The 17,354-nt window shown below is 36.6% G+C and overlaps 2 protein-coding genes across 6 annotated transcripts; one reads left to right on the plus strand and one right to left on the minus strand.

The window, feature by feature from the left end:
* The first annotated feature begins 250 nt into the window (after window positions 1-250).
* On the plus strand, window positions 251-8,966 carry LOC109217113 (pentatricopeptide repeat-containing protein At1g76280). Of its 5 annotated transcripts, none has more exons than XM_019381343.1 (14): window positions 251-321; window positions 410-464; window positions 585-642; window positions 1,411-1,589; window positions 1,906-2,013; window positions 2,475-2,657; window positions 3,531-3,992; window positions 4,192-4,287; window positions 4,401-4,574; window positions 5,133-5,360; window positions 6,264-6,407; window positions 6,502-6,690; window positions 7,269-7,388; window positions 8,118-8,966. In XM_019381343.1, the coding sequence occupies exons 1-14, from the start codon at window positions 308-310 to the stop codon at window positions 8,523-8,525; spliced, it is 2,418 nt and encodes an 805-aa protein (XP_019236888.1). In that variant the 5' UTR covers window positions 251-307; the 3' UTR covers window positions 8,526-8,966. The 5 variants fall into 5 exon arrangements, with proteins under 5 accessions (XP_019236888.1, XP_019236887.1, XP_019236889.1 ...); XM_019381342.1 differs by having other exon boundaries at window positions 255-321; window positions 395-464; XM_019381344.1 differs by lacking the exon at window positions 410-464 and having other exon boundaries at window positions 255-321.
* A 488-nt stretch (window positions 8,967-9,454) lies between these two features.
* LOC109217114 lies at window positions 9,455-13,379 on the minus strand. The gene is made up of 7 exons (XM_019381347.1): window positions 13,016-13,379; window positions 12,787-12,876; window positions 12,431-12,511; window positions 12,176-12,307; window positions 10,900-11,118; window positions 10,482-10,574; window positions 9,455-9,994 (listed from the first exon to the last, which is right to left on the minus strand). The coding sequence occupies exons 1-7, from the start codon at window positions 13,226-13,228 to the stop codon at window positions 9,833-9,835; spliced, it is 990 nt and encodes a 329-aa protein (XP_019236892.1). The 5' UTR covers window positions 13,229-13,379; the 3' UTR covers window positions 9,455-9,832.
* Between the last annotated feature and the right edge of the window lie 3,975 nt (window positions 13,380-17,354).

A 17,354-nucleotide genomic window follows, 5' to 3' on the forward strand; every position in this document is an offset into this window, starting at 1 on the left:
TCTATCAAAGTGAGGCTGGAAGTTGAAGGAAGGAGAAGCAATTGCAGTTTAGTATATGGTCTTGCCGTTTTTCTTTTTCTTTTTACTTTTCCTAAACATTATTCATTTAATAAAGTAAATAAAAGACATAACAAAAGGATAGTAAAATAGATCCAGACCTTTCAAACTTAAACTTCACACGTGGCATGTATCAAAAGTACTATTGAAAAGTACTGGAGAATATATTACTGGACCGGATCCCATCCTAACTATTTGGGGGCCTAAGGCAAAAGCTTCATTTGCTTTACCCTAGAGAAGCATTGTGAACATGCCTAAACTTCTGTAAGTACAATTTCTTTATTATTCAAAACTCACTCAATTGTTTGCATTTTTTGGATATATAATGTTCTTATAGGTTTATTTTTACCAGATCGAAAGTCCGCGCGAGTTCGATAGTTCAAACACTTTTAAATGATATTCGAAATGTAAGATAACTTTTTGCAGTAAAAACTGTAATTGTTTTACTTCTTATTTTTTTGCTTCTAGTTTTGCTACATTTTGTTGAATTAAATGAAGCTGAATTCTAATAGAGTTTTATTTTGTAGGGAGGGAAGGAAATTGGAGGCTTTAGCCAAGCTATGAGAACTTTCACTACCTCTAGCGGTATAAAATGATAAATCATCAACTTGCTGGTATTTGTGAATGTGAATATCCATTTTCATTTGTGACACAAGATTCATGTATCTGTGTAGAAATACAAAAAGGATATGCTTATGATCAGTGTCGGAGCCACTAGAAATGTCATTCCTGGAATTTGAACCTACGACTTAAAACAATTTTTGAACTCCCTTTGTCACTTAACTAGAATTTTTCCTTCTGTCAATGGGATTGAACAGTGTAAATATACCAAAAAAAATTTGTTTTTACTCTATTTGCATAGCTTTATTTTTAAACGAAGGGGATTCAATTGAACAACTTAGCTCTGCCCCTGCATACGATATATGTTTATCCTGACTGTTTTTGTGTATCAGATAAGAAATGTCGTCATAGTACTTTACATTAATGAGTACAGCATTTGGTTTCTAGTATAAAACACTACCTACATAACCTGTGCAGGAATCAAGTATTTTTTCTTAAAAAATAGAATATGGAATAAGATTACGTGTATTAGCAATACTACGAAAAACTTTATTCTTGATTAGGGTGTAGCAATCTATGCATAATAGTGCTTGTGTTATTATTCAATTCATGAATTGTTATTCACGGCATAACAATCTCCCTATTAACTTGCGTAGTAAACTATCCCTTAGTATTGTAACTTGTTTTGCTTACTAGTGGTTGGTGTCCTACTCAAATATTAACTCGGTAAGGTCAATTGGAAATGAATGTTGAGGAGAAAAGAGTTAATCTTTTGGTCTTTTCGCTGTTTAGGGCATGTCGAGGAGCCTGTTTCAGGATTAGGGCAAAAACAAATTGTTGATGCACTTGTCTTTGGAGAGAGAAGCAGAGCTGTTAGTCTTCTCTATGACTTTAGTCTTGGAAACAACAAATTGAGCGCCAGTGATTTTGCTTCAATCCTGCAAACTTGTGCAAGATTGCCTGATCCATTAGTAAGTATGCAGATAGACGTCCATTTTCTTTCTTCTCATGTGGCATGTATGTTTGTGCTAGAGAAAAGTTCTAAGATGAGCACATATTGCAGATTCATAGCCACTGATAGTCTAAATGGTCAATCAACTATGTTGTATATGCTAGGTTAGATACCCGGACAAAGAATTATTGACATCCTGTGCCAACTACCTTAATGTCTTTTACTTCTACTAAGACCAAATATGCAGGCTTTCTGGAATGTCATTTTGCAATATATTTTTGTCTCGTCTGAACAATAATTTGAAGAAGTTTTGTGCTTCTTTTTTCTGGCTGTAGTTTGTGATGGAGACTTGGAAGATTATGGAGGAGAAGGGAATTAACATTAGTGCCAAGTGCTATTTTCTTGCCGTTCGAGCACTCTGTAAAGGGGGTTACTTGAAAGAGGTACTAGCATCTGGTTTGCTTTCCAAATTAGCATAGACTGGCTCTAAAAGAACTTATCGAAAAACTGTTAAACTTCAACTCTCAATGGTATTTTTTCGACCTGTCCGAAGATGAATGTTTATGAATTGCCAGACTTTTAATTGGACAACTGACATCTAGGTGCTTGATGGAGGATAATATTATTTATTGCAAGGTGTAGTTTGCGCATCACATTGATGGTTTATCTGACTTCTTCTTGAGATTCTTTTGGAAGTTCAAGTGACATCCTATCTGAATGATTAATTACCCGTTGTACTACTTGCATTATTATTGAGAAATTATATTTGCCTTTTCCTTGCCATGTGTCATTTATGTGTTTCCATCTGATATCTCTTTCAAGACTCTTATTTCAACACTTCCCTTTGTAAAGGATTTGCTTCATAAGCTCCATATTAAAGTGTTCTCTTCTTTATTTCATTCAGGCACTCAGTTTGATGAGTATCATGGAAGAAAACCCAAATAGTTATTCTATGTTGCCTGTTTATAACAACTTCTTGGTGGCTTGTTCTGAAACACATGCAGTAGATTATGCTAATGAATGTATGGGTTTGATGGAGCATCAGATGGTGGGAAAGAATGAGATAACATATGCTCAGCTTCTCAAGGTGCGTCTGGAGGTCTTTCTACAGAAATTGTTATTGTCCTGTAGTTAAAGTTTAAAACCTTATTTGTCTTCCAGTTGTCCCTCTTACTATATTCCCAATGAATCATTTCTATTGATTCATGCTAATTCTGGTTATAGAACTGATTCATATCAACCCCAGTTTTGATGCTTCTTTTCTGCTTATAACACCTTAAAACCATAGAACTTTGTGTAACAAAAAATTTCATATTCAGCAGTCCCCGTTAAAAGAAATCTATTAAACCAATTCTCCACCTATTTAGTCACAGGTGGATCAACAACCCATGCTGTGATATAAAACCAATTATGCATTGGTAATTAAAAGGTGGTACTTCCAGTAGGTTGCGTTCTTCTCCAACTGATTCCTGATGTCTAGCAGAAATCTAATCTGATAGTAACTGTGGAACTTGTGATTATATGATATGCTGTATAGGAGCTTCTTATTCAGCATCGGTTGGTAACTTAAATATTCTCCAGCAATAATTATTTGGATAATATGGTTTACTTTTTGGTACATTGCCTTCACTAATTTGTATGATCTATATTCTGTTAAATGTTATCTCTTGTTCTTGAGAAGTGCTTTGGAGATCATTTCGCCTTTGTCTTAACAAGAAGTGAAACGAGAACTTGTGCAATCAGATTTTCCCTCGCCAGGGACAAGGAAAATAAACTATTTACCTCCTTTAATCCACTTCTCCCTCTTCATTCCTAACCAAATCAGGTAGTATGCACCATGCAATTAATTATTTCTGTTTCATTTTGTTCTAAATCAGGTTTTTAAATGTTGAATATAGTTCTTAAGACAGCAGTTTAATTGTTTGTCTGAATAAATGTTGTTCTAAGCTCATTGTTTCAGCTTGCAGTTTTGCAGCAAAACCTGTCTGCTGTCCATGAAATCTGGAAGGAATGTAGTAAATATTACAGCCTCAGCGTTATTTCTCTTAGGAAGTTTATATGGTCCTTTACGGAGCTGAGAGATCTGCAATCAGCCTACACAACTTTACAACACATGGTGAGCTTGGTTGTTAGAGAAAACTCTTACATAAGTAGAACTGCTGAAGGAAGGTTTTGTGATTTAAGATTGGATATTCCAGCGCCTTCCACTGGCAACCTGAGTTTCATCGATGCATCTCTCAACACAGAGGGTAGCACCAGTTTTGACTTGGAAAGGCAAAGTATTGGCAGCATTGAAATAAGCACAGTAAAAAAACCATTAAGTGCATCTGTTACAAAGCTTTTAAGGTGGTCCTTCAATGATGTCATGCATGCTTGTGCAAAAGTTCAAAATTGTGATTTGGCTGAGCAGTTAATGTTACAGGTATTACTACAATGTCCAGTTGCTATGTCTCCATTTGGTCAATGTGAGTGCAGGGATCAGTAGGATAGTCAGAGTCCTTAGAACAATATGGCTAGACACATATCATCGTTGAACACAGAAATATATGCCAATAACAATTGTCTCAATATCATAAAGGAATTTCCTGTCCGTGTTTCACTAAGTCATCTCTTTTGTTTAGATGCAAACTCTTGGTTTGCAACCATCAGGGAGTACATATGATGGCTTCATTAGGGCAATTGTTACCGCAAGAGGATTTAGTGATGGAGTGGAAGTGGTAAGATATACTTATTATCTTGGGAATCTTCTTTAGAACTTCTCTTTCTCCAAGGATAGTACTTGCTCGCGGTTTTCTCAGTTTGACATGATGTAGTTTTTCAAATTTTGCAGCTAAAGGTTATGCAAGAGAAAAATATTAAGCCTCATGATTCAACTCTTGCTGTTTTAGCAGTCATCTGCAGCAGAGAGTTACAACTCGATAGGGCAGAGGCTTTCTTGGATGAGATAGCCGAAATCCGAAGTCCTCGTCCTTATAATGCTTTCCTTGAAGCATGTGATGTCCTGGTAAGACATACATAATTGTTTCGGAAAAAATAAAATATAATTCAAAGCAGTAGATCATCACTGGTCCCATCCTTAGACCAATACAGTCGGAACTGGTGAGGTTTTTGACTCTCAGTTAAGTAGGTTCATGGATAGTTCAAAAAGACCAATCAGCTTGTCCAGACTTTTGTTTCCTAGCCAGTCAAAACTATCTCTCTGAGCATATTCTTGCTTCTTCACATCTTCATATCACCGCCTTATCTTTTGCTTTCTTCAGGATTTATAAGGAATATGAGATTTTTGAGCTAGCTTTCAGCAAAAGAGTTTTGTATGTCAAGCTAAAATGTTGACACTATAACTACCCTCTGACTTAAATGTTTTAGAATTTCAAATATGGATAACGCCCCCTCTTGTTGTAACTAAGACTAGATATATTGCTTTAGGGTCTTCTAAATTCTGCCATATCCAGCATCACTTTGTTTTTTCAGCATCTTTTCGGTAGAATTGCGCATCTCTCTTGTCAATTTGTATTAGACTGAGATGTCCAGTTTGTGAGTCTTTTACAAATTAATATTGTAGGATCAACCTGAACGAGCAGTCCAGATATTGGCTAAGATGAAAAAGTTGAATCTCCAGCCAAATATCAGGACATATGAATTGCTGTTCTCATTGTTTGGTAATGTGAATGCACCTTATGAAGAGGGCAACATGCTGTCACAAGCGGATGTTGCTAAAAGGATAAATGCTATAGAAATGGATATGATGAAATACGGCCTTCAGCACAGTCACCTGTCATTGAAGAATGTGGTAAATGATACTTTTCCTCAACTAAAACAAATTTAGGTTTTGATCTATTTGAATACTGTTTTACTTCCTAAGCTAAGTAGAGATGATGATCTGAATGAGTAAATCTGCTATGATTTGGGTCACTGAATTTTAAATATTGAAGATGCCATAGTTTGTTTAATCTAATGTCTGCTATGCTAATAGCTTTTATACTTTTATTTGCATTTTCATAATAGTGTTTCTCTACTAAATCTTTTGTTAAATAATCAGTAAAGTATTTCATATAATTTTTTCTTGATAATTAAAGTATTTCATATAATTGTCAAATATTGTACAGGAATGTATGTAAATCGTTTTTTTAATGAAGTAAGGGGAATTCATTAAACGCATCCAGTGGATGCAAGCAAAAGATTACAAGAAAGAGAGATAGTGTCTGCTCATATACACAAAAACTATCTTTTATTTTTTGAGAGGGTAATCCTCACCCTCCTCCAACTCCATCTACCTAGGAGACCGACAGTGTTTTGTCACCACCCTTCTCCCTTAGTGACTGGAGCCCTGACCTCATGGTTGAGATGGAAGGCCCTTACCACTAGGCTATCTCACCATTTAAATATTAGTTTATTGTTTATAGAAGCATGTAATATAACATCTAATGAGTTCACCATTTTCAGATTAAATAATCGGTAAACGTCTTCTCACTTAAGATTTGTAGAGCATCTTAAGTGCCACGTATCTTTAAAGTGATTTTAGTGCTGAATTGAGTTATGAAACAGCTCCATACGTTGCAGCTTTTGTTTATGCTTCTACTGCAGATGCTCCATTGTTTTGTGCCCTAATACTAAAAAGACTTAAGTTCCAGTATTGTATTGACTGCATGCTTTAGTGCAATATCCATGGACTTTACTCTTCTTTATTTTCCAGTTGAAAGCGCTTGGAACAGAAGGGATGATAAAGGAGCTGATTCAATATTTACATGCTGCGGAGAATCGGTTCTCTCGTTATGACACTTATATGATCACACCTGTCTATAATACAGTTTTGCATTCCCTTGTTGAGGCTAAAGAGGTAATCAACCTGGGATTTCTACTATATAAGCATCTGTTTCATAGTTATATCAGTTACACTGTGTCTGCTGACTGAGTCTATTTTTTTCTTTCAGAGCCAAATGGCAACACAGATATTCAAATCTATGGTGTCTTCTGGAGTTCCACCTGATGCTGCAACATATAATATCATGATTGATCGCTGTAGCATTATTGGATGTTTCAGATCTGCACTTGCCCTGATCTCTATGATGTTACGCAATGGTTTCAATCCTCAAGCAGTGACTTTAACTGGTCTGTTAAAGGTATTTGTTTAGTCTTGTTTAGCTATTCTCACTAATCTGCGGAAGCTGGATCATTAGAAAAATAAAAATAAAAAGTAAACTTGCACAAACTTGGCCTAAGCACCTATCCTTCTTTATTTATTGAAAAGGACTTTTTATGAAGTGGACAGTATGTGCTTTCTAGCACTTATCCCGCTAACTTTTTGACTATTTATAAACTTTGCCAAGAAAATCAATCAAATGAATCACTAAACCTCGTAAACCCAAGACCACCATAACTAACTTGTTGGTAAACGCTGCAACAGTTTGGGTTTGTCTGATACTTTATTGAGCTGGAAGGGGGCGAAAATATTGGCCATTGGTTGGGACAAAATGCCTTGCCACAACCATCACCTATCTGCCTTAGTGGTACACTAGATCTTAGCTTATGGTGAATAAAAAGCGTTCTCTTTCTTTGGGTGAATGTACTACAAGAACTAATAGATAGCTATGAAGCATGGTTATTGTTCACCAGCTTATTTTTCCCTCTATGACTATTTTGATATGCAAATGGTGCCCACTGACGTTCCATCTGAGAACTGAGTTGTTTCTGCTGTCAGATATTGTTGAGATCTGAGGACTTTGATGGTTCATTAAAATTGTTGAAACAAGGAATTTCAGAAGGGATCCAGGTTGATGTACTTTTATATAACACCATTCTTCAAGTGGCATCTGAGAAGGTAATTAACTAAAATATCAACCTATAAGGTATTGTATTGTTATTAATAAAATCCTTGCCTTTTAGTAGAACCAATATTTATTTATTTTCGATAATTGTAAATTAGAAGCCAAATCTATTGTATGTATAGAATAACATGAAATTGTTGCACAGAAAAAAGGTTTTATTTGAATTTCTTTTCTGTTATTTGGTGGAACCCTGGTACCTCATCTTGAAATTGTAGGAAGGAAGCTTCACAATCAATCTTTTTGCTGTTTCAGTTATTATTGTCTTGGGCTACCATAAGATAGTAACTGAATTCAAGACAATTCTACTTCTATTGCAAAAAATAGAAGTAACTGAATTCAAATGGGGTATCATTTTTTCTTTCCGGTATTTCCTTAAAGCTTGAAAAAAACCCAAATATAGAGGTAGTGTTTTCTCAGCTTAGATTTCTTCTAGAAGGGCGCTGGACACTTTCTTAGAAATGTTAATCATAGATGGCAGTGGAGAGGAGGATTCTGGGGGAGTTAGGATGCTAGAGAACAAAGGGGGGGGGGGGAGTAGGAGAAGAAAGAGAAACTACTTGCCTGGCGGTTAGGGGGAGTGGAGAGGACTGTTAGTTTAACGGGAAATTGAATGAACCCATCCACTTGTTAAGTTTAATGAAAACTCCAGCTGCATTTTACCTTTTACTGCTTGAAGAAAATCTGTACGCTTTCTAACTAGGTCATGAAACTGTTATTTCCAGGGAAGAATAGATGTCATCGAGCTCATTGTGGAGCAGATGCACGTCCATGGGGTTCTGCCAGATCCATCAACTTGCCGTCATGTTTTCGCTGCATACGTAGACCATGGATTCTACAATACTGCCATGGAAGCATTGCAAGTTTTGAGTGTGCGAATGATTGCTGGGTGTGACAACATTGAGGATGACAAGCAAACTGAACTCGAAAATCTAATTCTTGGTGAAGACTTGGAAGACGAGTCCCAGATTCTTGAGCCTTTCAAAGACTCAAAGGAATATCTTACTGTTGCCTTACTACAATTAAGATGGTGTGCCATACTTGGATATCCAGTATCGTGGTCACCTAGTGAAAGTCAATGGGCCAGGAGACTTTCAAATAATCTTGCTTCAATGAGTGGTTCTTCTCTATGAAGGTTTCATGGTTGGACAACGTTGGTTGACTCTTCTAATCTTGCAAATCGCCTGGTATGACAGCGATCGGTTCTGATACTGCAAACTCTTGATATTTTAAGGATCGAAATGGGTTAACGAGGATGTGGTTGTCATTTCAATACCAGGTGTCATAGGTAGTCTAAGTCAGAATCTTCCATAGTATGAAATCCTGGCAATTTTGTGTGCTATGCCTGGCTGATTGTACAGCAGCAGCAGCTAAAGGTTTCAGCAGAACAAATTAGGAAAAAGAAACATGATCACGAAATAATCTAGTTTGGTAGGATTCTTTTGACTGATCCTCCATTTTGTTGTACCAACAGGTATGTACATTAGTGTTGAAAAGAGCGTTGATATGCGTGAGGCCTTATTTTCTTATACTTCCAATAAAAGTGTGCATGGTGTCTGAGGACTTGAACGTGACTCAGTAGTCAGTTGCTTCATTTGCATTCTTCTACTCTTCTTAAGCCATAAACGCCTTAACACTTACTAGGGGAGATTTATATTTGAAAATTCATATTACCAGCAAAACCATGCGGCCATGCACATTATATGTACGATATGGCAAATTTAGCGATTTTCCTTTTTCCTTTTTTGCAATTTATAGTGAATTGTCGTGGAGACCAACAAAATACTTCATCTTAGTATCTTACCAAACAAATGACAGTCCATCGGAGTCCCTGTTATTTGTTGCAAAATACTTATTCCTATATGCTTTAGGAAACCAAGAATGATTAACTATCCTTGTCAAATCAAAGTTTACTACTCTTACAATCATTATTCACTCATTTAAGGAAGAGACTAGAGTAATTTAGTCAAGTACCCTTTTATAGTTAATGCTATTAAATGATTTTCTTACTATCAAAACTTTAAAGAAAGATAAAAAGAACCGGCAGTATTATCATTAGTAATTCCTCAAAGATCAAGTCGTTAGATCAGATATCAGAAAGCTAGTCCTGGAATACAATTTCCCATTACCATCAACGGAGAGGTACAATTTGGAGGGCGAGGAATCAGGTTAACTTAACTTGTACTGCGTATCAATTTTTAGTACAGTTTCTTGTATAAGAGTTTTAATGATGCTCTCAATCTGAGAATAACAGTGGGAGCGGGGCGGGGAGGTGAATGAAGAAATGCCACTAAAACGAATTTTGGCTGTCGTCCTCCCAGATAGTCGTACAAGCTCTTTAACCTTTTACTATTGACCCCTCTCCACCAACAAAAGCTCATCAAAAGGCATGTTGCTTCAACTTTCTATGCTTGCTATAATAGACACTTTTTACAGGTGTCTAAATATTTTCACCGGGAGGCAGCTCAGCGAGCTTTGGAGGAGTACCTAGTACCCGTTCCATGTCAAAGCGGACTTCAATATTCCGTATGCTATAACCAACCACCATGAGCCAATATAGCAGTTTGGCAAGTTCTGGGGCACCTGTCTCTGTTACACTAGTCTGCAGCCCATATGAAAGGAAAATGATAAGCATACCAACAAACATGTTATTCATACATTCCAATACTTAATGCATATCTTACGGAACACAAAAGTATACATAGTTTATCTAGGCTTCGCCTTTGCCATTTTAAAATAATACATGATAAATACGCTGTACAAACTTTTGAAGAGAACATCTTTATTAATGAGGTTTTGACACTTCTTTGTAGGATCCATGGATATTAGTCTCAATAGTTAAGAGCTACCCTGTTTTAGTCAAAATGGGCACAAGGAGGAGAGTTTTGAACATATCTCCATAATAAAGATCTATGGATACATTAAGTTAATCAATATTGATAAGTGATATTTAAACATCTTCTATATGTACAGACGCTATGCCAGCCAGAGAAATTTTAGAATATTTGCAGAAATGAATCAAGACAATGACACTGTAACTAATATTTCTCTGATAAGCAATAACTGCACTATGAAAATGTTATTTATACCTTCATTTGACTAGGATCTGAAACAGCTAAGAGCCGCTTAATGAATGAATTCATGGCAAGCACAACATCTTCGCCAGCCGTACTGGTTAGCTCCTGCAATATCTCATTACATAACAAAATCAATAAAATTTACCTCCATTTAGAACGACACAATTATACAAAAACATAAATAAAAGCTCAATCGTTAAGGTTGTATCTAGCCTGCCCATGGACTCAGCAGCAGTTCAAGCTCTGTGAAATAGATATTACTCGTCCATAGTGGTTAAGCAAACTCAGAAAAACCAATATAAAGCAAACAGTATTTAAGCAATAACTACCTACACCAAAAAATTCCAGAATGCTCAAATATCCTCCCCACCTGCACTAAAACATCGAATGTCAAATACCCTCACCAAATTCAAGCAGCAAGCTGTCTGACCTTGATATTTTGGGGCTCAAGCGTCTTCAAATATTCCAACAGCTCGTTATAACTGCTACCAGATTTCCTTTCCATTTGACGATTCAATTCTTCTACTTCTGCTTCAAGTAACTCAATATACTTCAAAGCGTCTATTTTCTCAGGGCCTGTTACATTATTCCACCTTATAACTTCTCCAGTCACCTTTTTCTGGGTACCTGATGCATAATCTGGTGAATCCTGAACAGTAAAAAGAGTGCGAAGTTACTCATCAGAAATATTGGCTTTGGCAACCAAATTCAAGCAGCAGTTCTAGCAAATGACAGACATGTACTTCACACTTCACAGATCCAGCAAAGGACACGTATTTTCAGATGGACCAGAAGACAAAAAGACAGGAAAGAAAAAGAGCAACTATTCTTTTTTTTTTTAAAAAAAAACAAAAGAAAAAAAAAGGTATTTGAGCAGTGGATACTTGAGACAACATGATAGAAATTGTAAAAGTCATAAACGTAAAATCACCGGTAATGCAAGAATAGTTTTATTGAAGACTTCTAGTTGACAGTATGATATAACAATTCCGAGAAATTCTAGTTTCAACTGCATTCATTTTAACTTAGATTGTCAAACACACGAGGCAAGCAGCAATTCTCAGAAGGACTCAAAGGTTTAATTTAGAAAAGAGGAACAAAGATTGTAACACTCTACCTTCCATAAGCAGAAGCAAAAAAAGAGAGACCCAGGACAAACTGAAAGCTTATCTATGAATAAGTTTGAAAGTTAAAAAGCTACTAAAATCTTTTCCCTGTTATTCAGTCAACATTTTATTGTGACATCATGATCTTTAAACAAAATCAAATGTTCTTGTCCGGTCAAAGTTTTCTGGAGAACAAAGAGAGACAAACCAGAAATAGTTTTATGAACAGATTGATATCATTTACCCTTCCATCTCTTGTATTAAAAACAGCAAGTTGACTACCCTGCTAACTTGGAAGATGTGCACCTACCTAAGACAAGAGAATGGATGCTCACTTCCCATCAGCCTTACATTGAGGAATATTTTTTAATTTTCATTTGCCCATTTTAATCCGTTTACTATTAGTGTTAAATGTCTTTTATCCCATGAGTGATGCTAAGAGACTTTAACCTGAGATAAGACACGAATAACTCCAAAACAACCAAGATATGTCGAAGTAAATTATCCAAATTGAAACTGACACATTATTTGGCAGTAAAGAGTAGTAATTCATTTAGTTCCAGAAAATGGCAACAAATCAACACACCAAAAAGTACTTACCTTTTCCTCCTGTGCTTCAGGAAGGGCAGCCTGTTCCAGGCTTTGTTGCAATTCTAGTCGAAATTGAGCATTCCTAAACATATATCCAGTCATCAACACACTATACATAAGCTGAGCAAGATTTTCGGCGACCTACAGAAAAATCAACATCGCCCAAAATTACATCGGCCCCAGAGATGACATGTACGCCCATAATTAAAGCACGTCTCATCTCAAATATTACAGCTAGCAAAGCCTTGAAATATAGCCACTTACCGTGGTTACAGTAATGGCGAAAAATTGTGGAGGTAAAGTTCCAATCATATTTGTCACAGTTTGGCGCATGGCATCAACTACCTAGCACACATAAGAATTATCAAAACATGTCACGTTAGTACCTTGAACTTCAAGCAAGTTTCAGTTACATTAGCTCTTTCACTTATGTTTACTTCATTACATCAACAAACCTAACAGCTTTACCTGAATACAAAATAGTTGGATTCATCTATACGAGTCCTCTACATCTATTCCGCTCTATTTGGGCCAATTAGGCCTGCTATACAGTGAAAATGCACAAGAAAAAAATTTAAAAAGGAAAAATTCTTCAAAGTATAAAACTTTATTGCTAATACCTGTTGTGGGGCCCTTTTGACAAACAACTCCATGAATTCCGGTTGTACATTTTGTACATAATCCAATAGAATTTCCCTTCTGCTCTTTTGCTGCAATAAACATTATTAACTTTAAAATCTTTCAACCTGCTTTGCCTGCATTTTTGTTACAATATTGGGCAAACCAACATTTTCAACTTTAGTACTCCACTAATTGCAAATAAAGAACAAAGACTGGAAATTTGAGTACCATAGAGCCGTTGGGAGGTTTCGACTCGTTTTTACTGTCATTTTCGTTGTTTTTTTGAGAGGAATCGAAGGATTGAGCTCTCAAAGTAAATCTTTGTTTCCGAAATGTTTTTTTCTTCTGGAAGCTAATTAAAGAACAAAGCCGTCGACTATCGACAGACGAAGAACCGTAAGACTGCAAGAGAAATGTTGGTTTCAACGTCAGCGACGACATTTTAGAATATTTTTACTGAATTGTTTTTCTTTTTTCCTTAGCTAAAACCCTATTATCTCCATTGATGATAACAACATGAAAAGCTTATGGGAAGAGGAATGAGTCAAGCGTCACTCTGAGTGAGTCAGTGATGATTATGGGCTTTCGGGTCCTCCGGTGGGCTTCTTGATTATGATTTGTGTGTTTTATTGGGCTCACTTTTCAGCCCACTTTAGACAGGGATCTTTACATAAATAGTCAGATTGAATTCACTTTGATATTCAAAAAAATGTGAGACTTTAAAATACAATAGCCAAAATCTCTTTTTTATTTTATATTATGTGTCTTTAGCTTATTTACCAAGCTTCTAAGAAGCTAAAAGTCGAAACAAGTATACCTTTAGAGAATTTTAATGTAACGACCGATTTATCTCATTATACATTTATAGGGGTGGCAGGCCGGTTGGGTTGAATTTGGGCGGGTCAAGATGGGTTAGGTTAATAAATGGGTCACTGCCCAATCCAGCCCAAAGTGTACTTGGGCTAAGATGGGCTGAACAATGGGAAAAATTTAAAAATGGCCAGATTTTCGCCTGGTCAATCAAATTTAGCCACATAATCAAAAGTCACCGATATTTAGCCGCGAATTAGCACGGTAATAATTTGTTGACTAAAATACCCTTACGCTGTTTATCAAATTTATGCGACTTGACATTATATTCTTCTTTAGAACAAAGTTACGGCGGTAATCTGCAAATCGAATTAAGCTCTCTCAATAAATTTTTTGATCACTTAGTGGCTACAACATCATATTCTTCTTCGAATTAAGCTCTCTCAATCTTCCGGCGTGAATCCCGAAATCGAAGTAAGCTCTCTCAAGTATTTGTCTGGTTATTTGAAATTATCTTGTTTGAATTTATTCTAGATTCTTCTATTTGTAATTCAAACCAGACAAATTCAAATTATAAGTAATATATTTGTGTGTAGAATCATAAATTTTTTCTCATTTTTCGAATTTTCTGGTTTGATTTTAATGCTTTAATCTGTATAATTTGCAGAACATAACGGCAGTATAATTTGCTGGACCTTTCTAAATTAATATCTAAACCTGACATACTTCCAGGTTTTTATACTGGAAATATCTAATAAATTAGTTATACAGTGCTTGATTCCAAAAATGAACAAAACACAAGTATTATACAGCGAAGGTTTGGGAATTAATTTGCAAAACTCAAAATACTCCAATGTATTACACTGGAAGTATATTTCATTCAAACTTTTATATGTCAAATCAATAAAGTCTGCAGAATAAAATGGCACACAATATAACGCCAGTATAATATGCTGGAGATTGTTGAATTAACGTCAAAATCTAAGATTTTTCCAGGTTATTATACTGGAAATGTTTATACTGGAAATTATCTAATAAATTAGTTATACAGTGCTTGATTCCAAAAATGAACAAAACACAAGTATAATACAACGGAGGTTTGGGAATTAATTTGCAAAACTCAAAATACTCCAATGTATTACACTGGAAGTATATTTCATTCAAACTTCTATATGTCAAATCAATAAAGTCTGCAGAATAAAATGGCACACAATATAACTCCAGTATAATATGCTAGAGATTTTTGAATGAATGTCAAAATCTAAGTTTGTTCCAGCTTATTATACTGGGAATGTTTATACTGGAAATATCTAATAAATAAATTTTACAGTCCTTGATTCCTAAAATGAACAAAACATAAGTATAATACAGCGGAGGTTTTGGAATTAATTAGCAAAACTCAAAATACTCCAATGTATTACACTGGAAGTATATTCATTCAAACTACTATATGTGAAATCAATAAAGTCTGCAGAATAAAATGGCACACAATTTAACGCTATTATTGTCACGACCCGGATTTCCCACCCTCGGGATCGTGATGGCGCCTACTATTAGGAGCTAGGCAAGCCAATTATTTATTACCTCTTTTAGCAAACCTCGACATTATTAAAAACAACGAAATATTTAATAGAAAAACGGAAGTCTTAAATATAAATAAACTAAAAGCAATGCCGAAGTTCAATACGACTCTACCCAAGAGCTGGAGTCACAAACTCACGAACGTCTAGAGAATGCTAAATACAGTGTCTGAATAAAAAACATAGTTTTGTTTGTTCCGGTACAAAGGATAACAAACTAAAGTAAAGATAGAAGAAACTCCGGGCCTGCGGACGTCAGCAAGGCTACCTCGGTGTCTCTGGACTGAAGTCAGCTCCCAAATCTACTATTGCTGTCCAAAAGCTGCTCCGGCACCGTGATCTGTGCAAAAAGATGCACAGAGTGTAGCATCAGCACAACCGACCCCATGTGCTGGTAAGTGCCTGGCCTAACCCCGGCGAAGTAGTGACGAGGCTAGACCGGACTACCAAACAAACCTGTGCAGTTCAATATATATATATGCAATATAAAGGTATACAGAAATCAACCAGTCAAGAGGGAGGGGAGCATGCTGTAGGGGCTATAACAGTTCAAGTATAAAATCAATTGTCACAACCCGAATTTTCCACCATCGGGAGTCGTGATGACGCCTACTAACGGAGCTAGGCAAGCCAACTTAATTAACAAATTCCTTAACCACATGTTCCTTTTTAACAATTAACGGCATTAAATAAAGGCAACGGAATTAAAATCATAAGCGGAAGACTTAAATGTAGATNACGACCCGGATTTCCCACCCTCGAGGGTCGTGATGGCGCCTACTAATAGGAGCTAGGCAAGCCAACTTAATTACAAATTCATTAAACACATGTTCCCTTTTAACATTAACGGCATAATAAAGGCGACGGATTAAAGCATTAGCGAAATTCTAAATTTATATAACTGAATGAAATACAGAAATTTCCAACATACGTCTCTACCCCGGGACTGGAGTCACATACTCACGAACATCTAAGGAGTACTACATACAAAGTCTGAAAGAAACACAATCTGTTTATCTCGGGTACAATGAGATGACAGCCAAATGTAAAGATAGAAGGGAGACGCCGGGCCTGCGGACGCCTGCAAGCTACCTCGGGTCTCTCTGGACTAAAGGTTCGCCCCCGTGCTAATGCTGCTGCTGCTGCTCAATAACTGGACCTGTGCAAAAATGCACAGAGTGTAGCATCAGCACAACCGACCCCATGTGCTGGTAAGTGCCTAGCCTAACCCTGGCGAAGTAGTGACGAGGCTAGACTAGACCCCACATAAACCTGTGCAATTATAAATATACAACGAAAATCGAAGTACAAAGGCAACTAATAGTATGGGAGGGGAAACATGCTGTGGGGAGATAACAAGATTAACAGTAAATCCGAAGTAATCAATCTAGGTGCAATTTACAATTTAAAGCGAACGAGGAACTAATACCAATACTAAACACATTCGCATCAATAACTGTTGCGGCGTGCTACCCGATCCACAATTATCACTGTTGCGGCGTGCAACCCGATCCATAATTATCACTGTTGCGGCGTGCAACCCGATCCACAATTAACATTGTTGCAGCGTGCAACCTGATCCACAATTATCACTGTTGCGGCGTGCAACCCGATCCACAATTATCACTGTTGCGGCGTGCAACCCGATCCACAATGTATCCCTCTCAACCTTCCCCAAGCAACAGTCACAAATAAAGGGCAAGGGAGTAAACAAGTATTTGGAAAGAAATCCCAACAAGGGTACACAAACAACCAATAACAACCATGCAAGAGTAAATCGTTATTTCTCTTTTTCTTTCATTTTCATATCCTAACTCTCATTAGCACTCGTGTCAAGCTCTAAGGCATTTCTCATTTCACATGCTCTCACCATTTGTATTTCAGACCGAGCCAATGCTCCACGAAGTTCTACAATCACAATATCATTCCCAATATGTTTACCACGTATAGAAGCCATCAATGACATGGAAGGCATAACAATATCCAAACAACTCACATATAAGGACTCACGGTCATGCTAGACCCCAATGTATAGGAACTCGTCACCATGCCTATACATCGTACTCGATCATTTAGCAATTAGCAAACAAGACTCGACTCCTATTCCCTCAAGCTAGGGTTAAACCAAAAACTTACCTCAACTTCCACGGCCAATACAATCCTCCACGACCGCTTTC

This window comes from Nicotiana attenuata, unplaced genomic scaffold (genome assembly GCF_001879085.1).
Source record: "Nicotiana attenuata strain UT unplaced genomic scaffold, NIATTr2, whole genome shotgun sequence".
NCBI lineage: Eukaryota > Viridiplantae > Streptophyta > Magnoliopsida > Solanales > Solanaceae > Nicotiana > Nicotiana attenuata.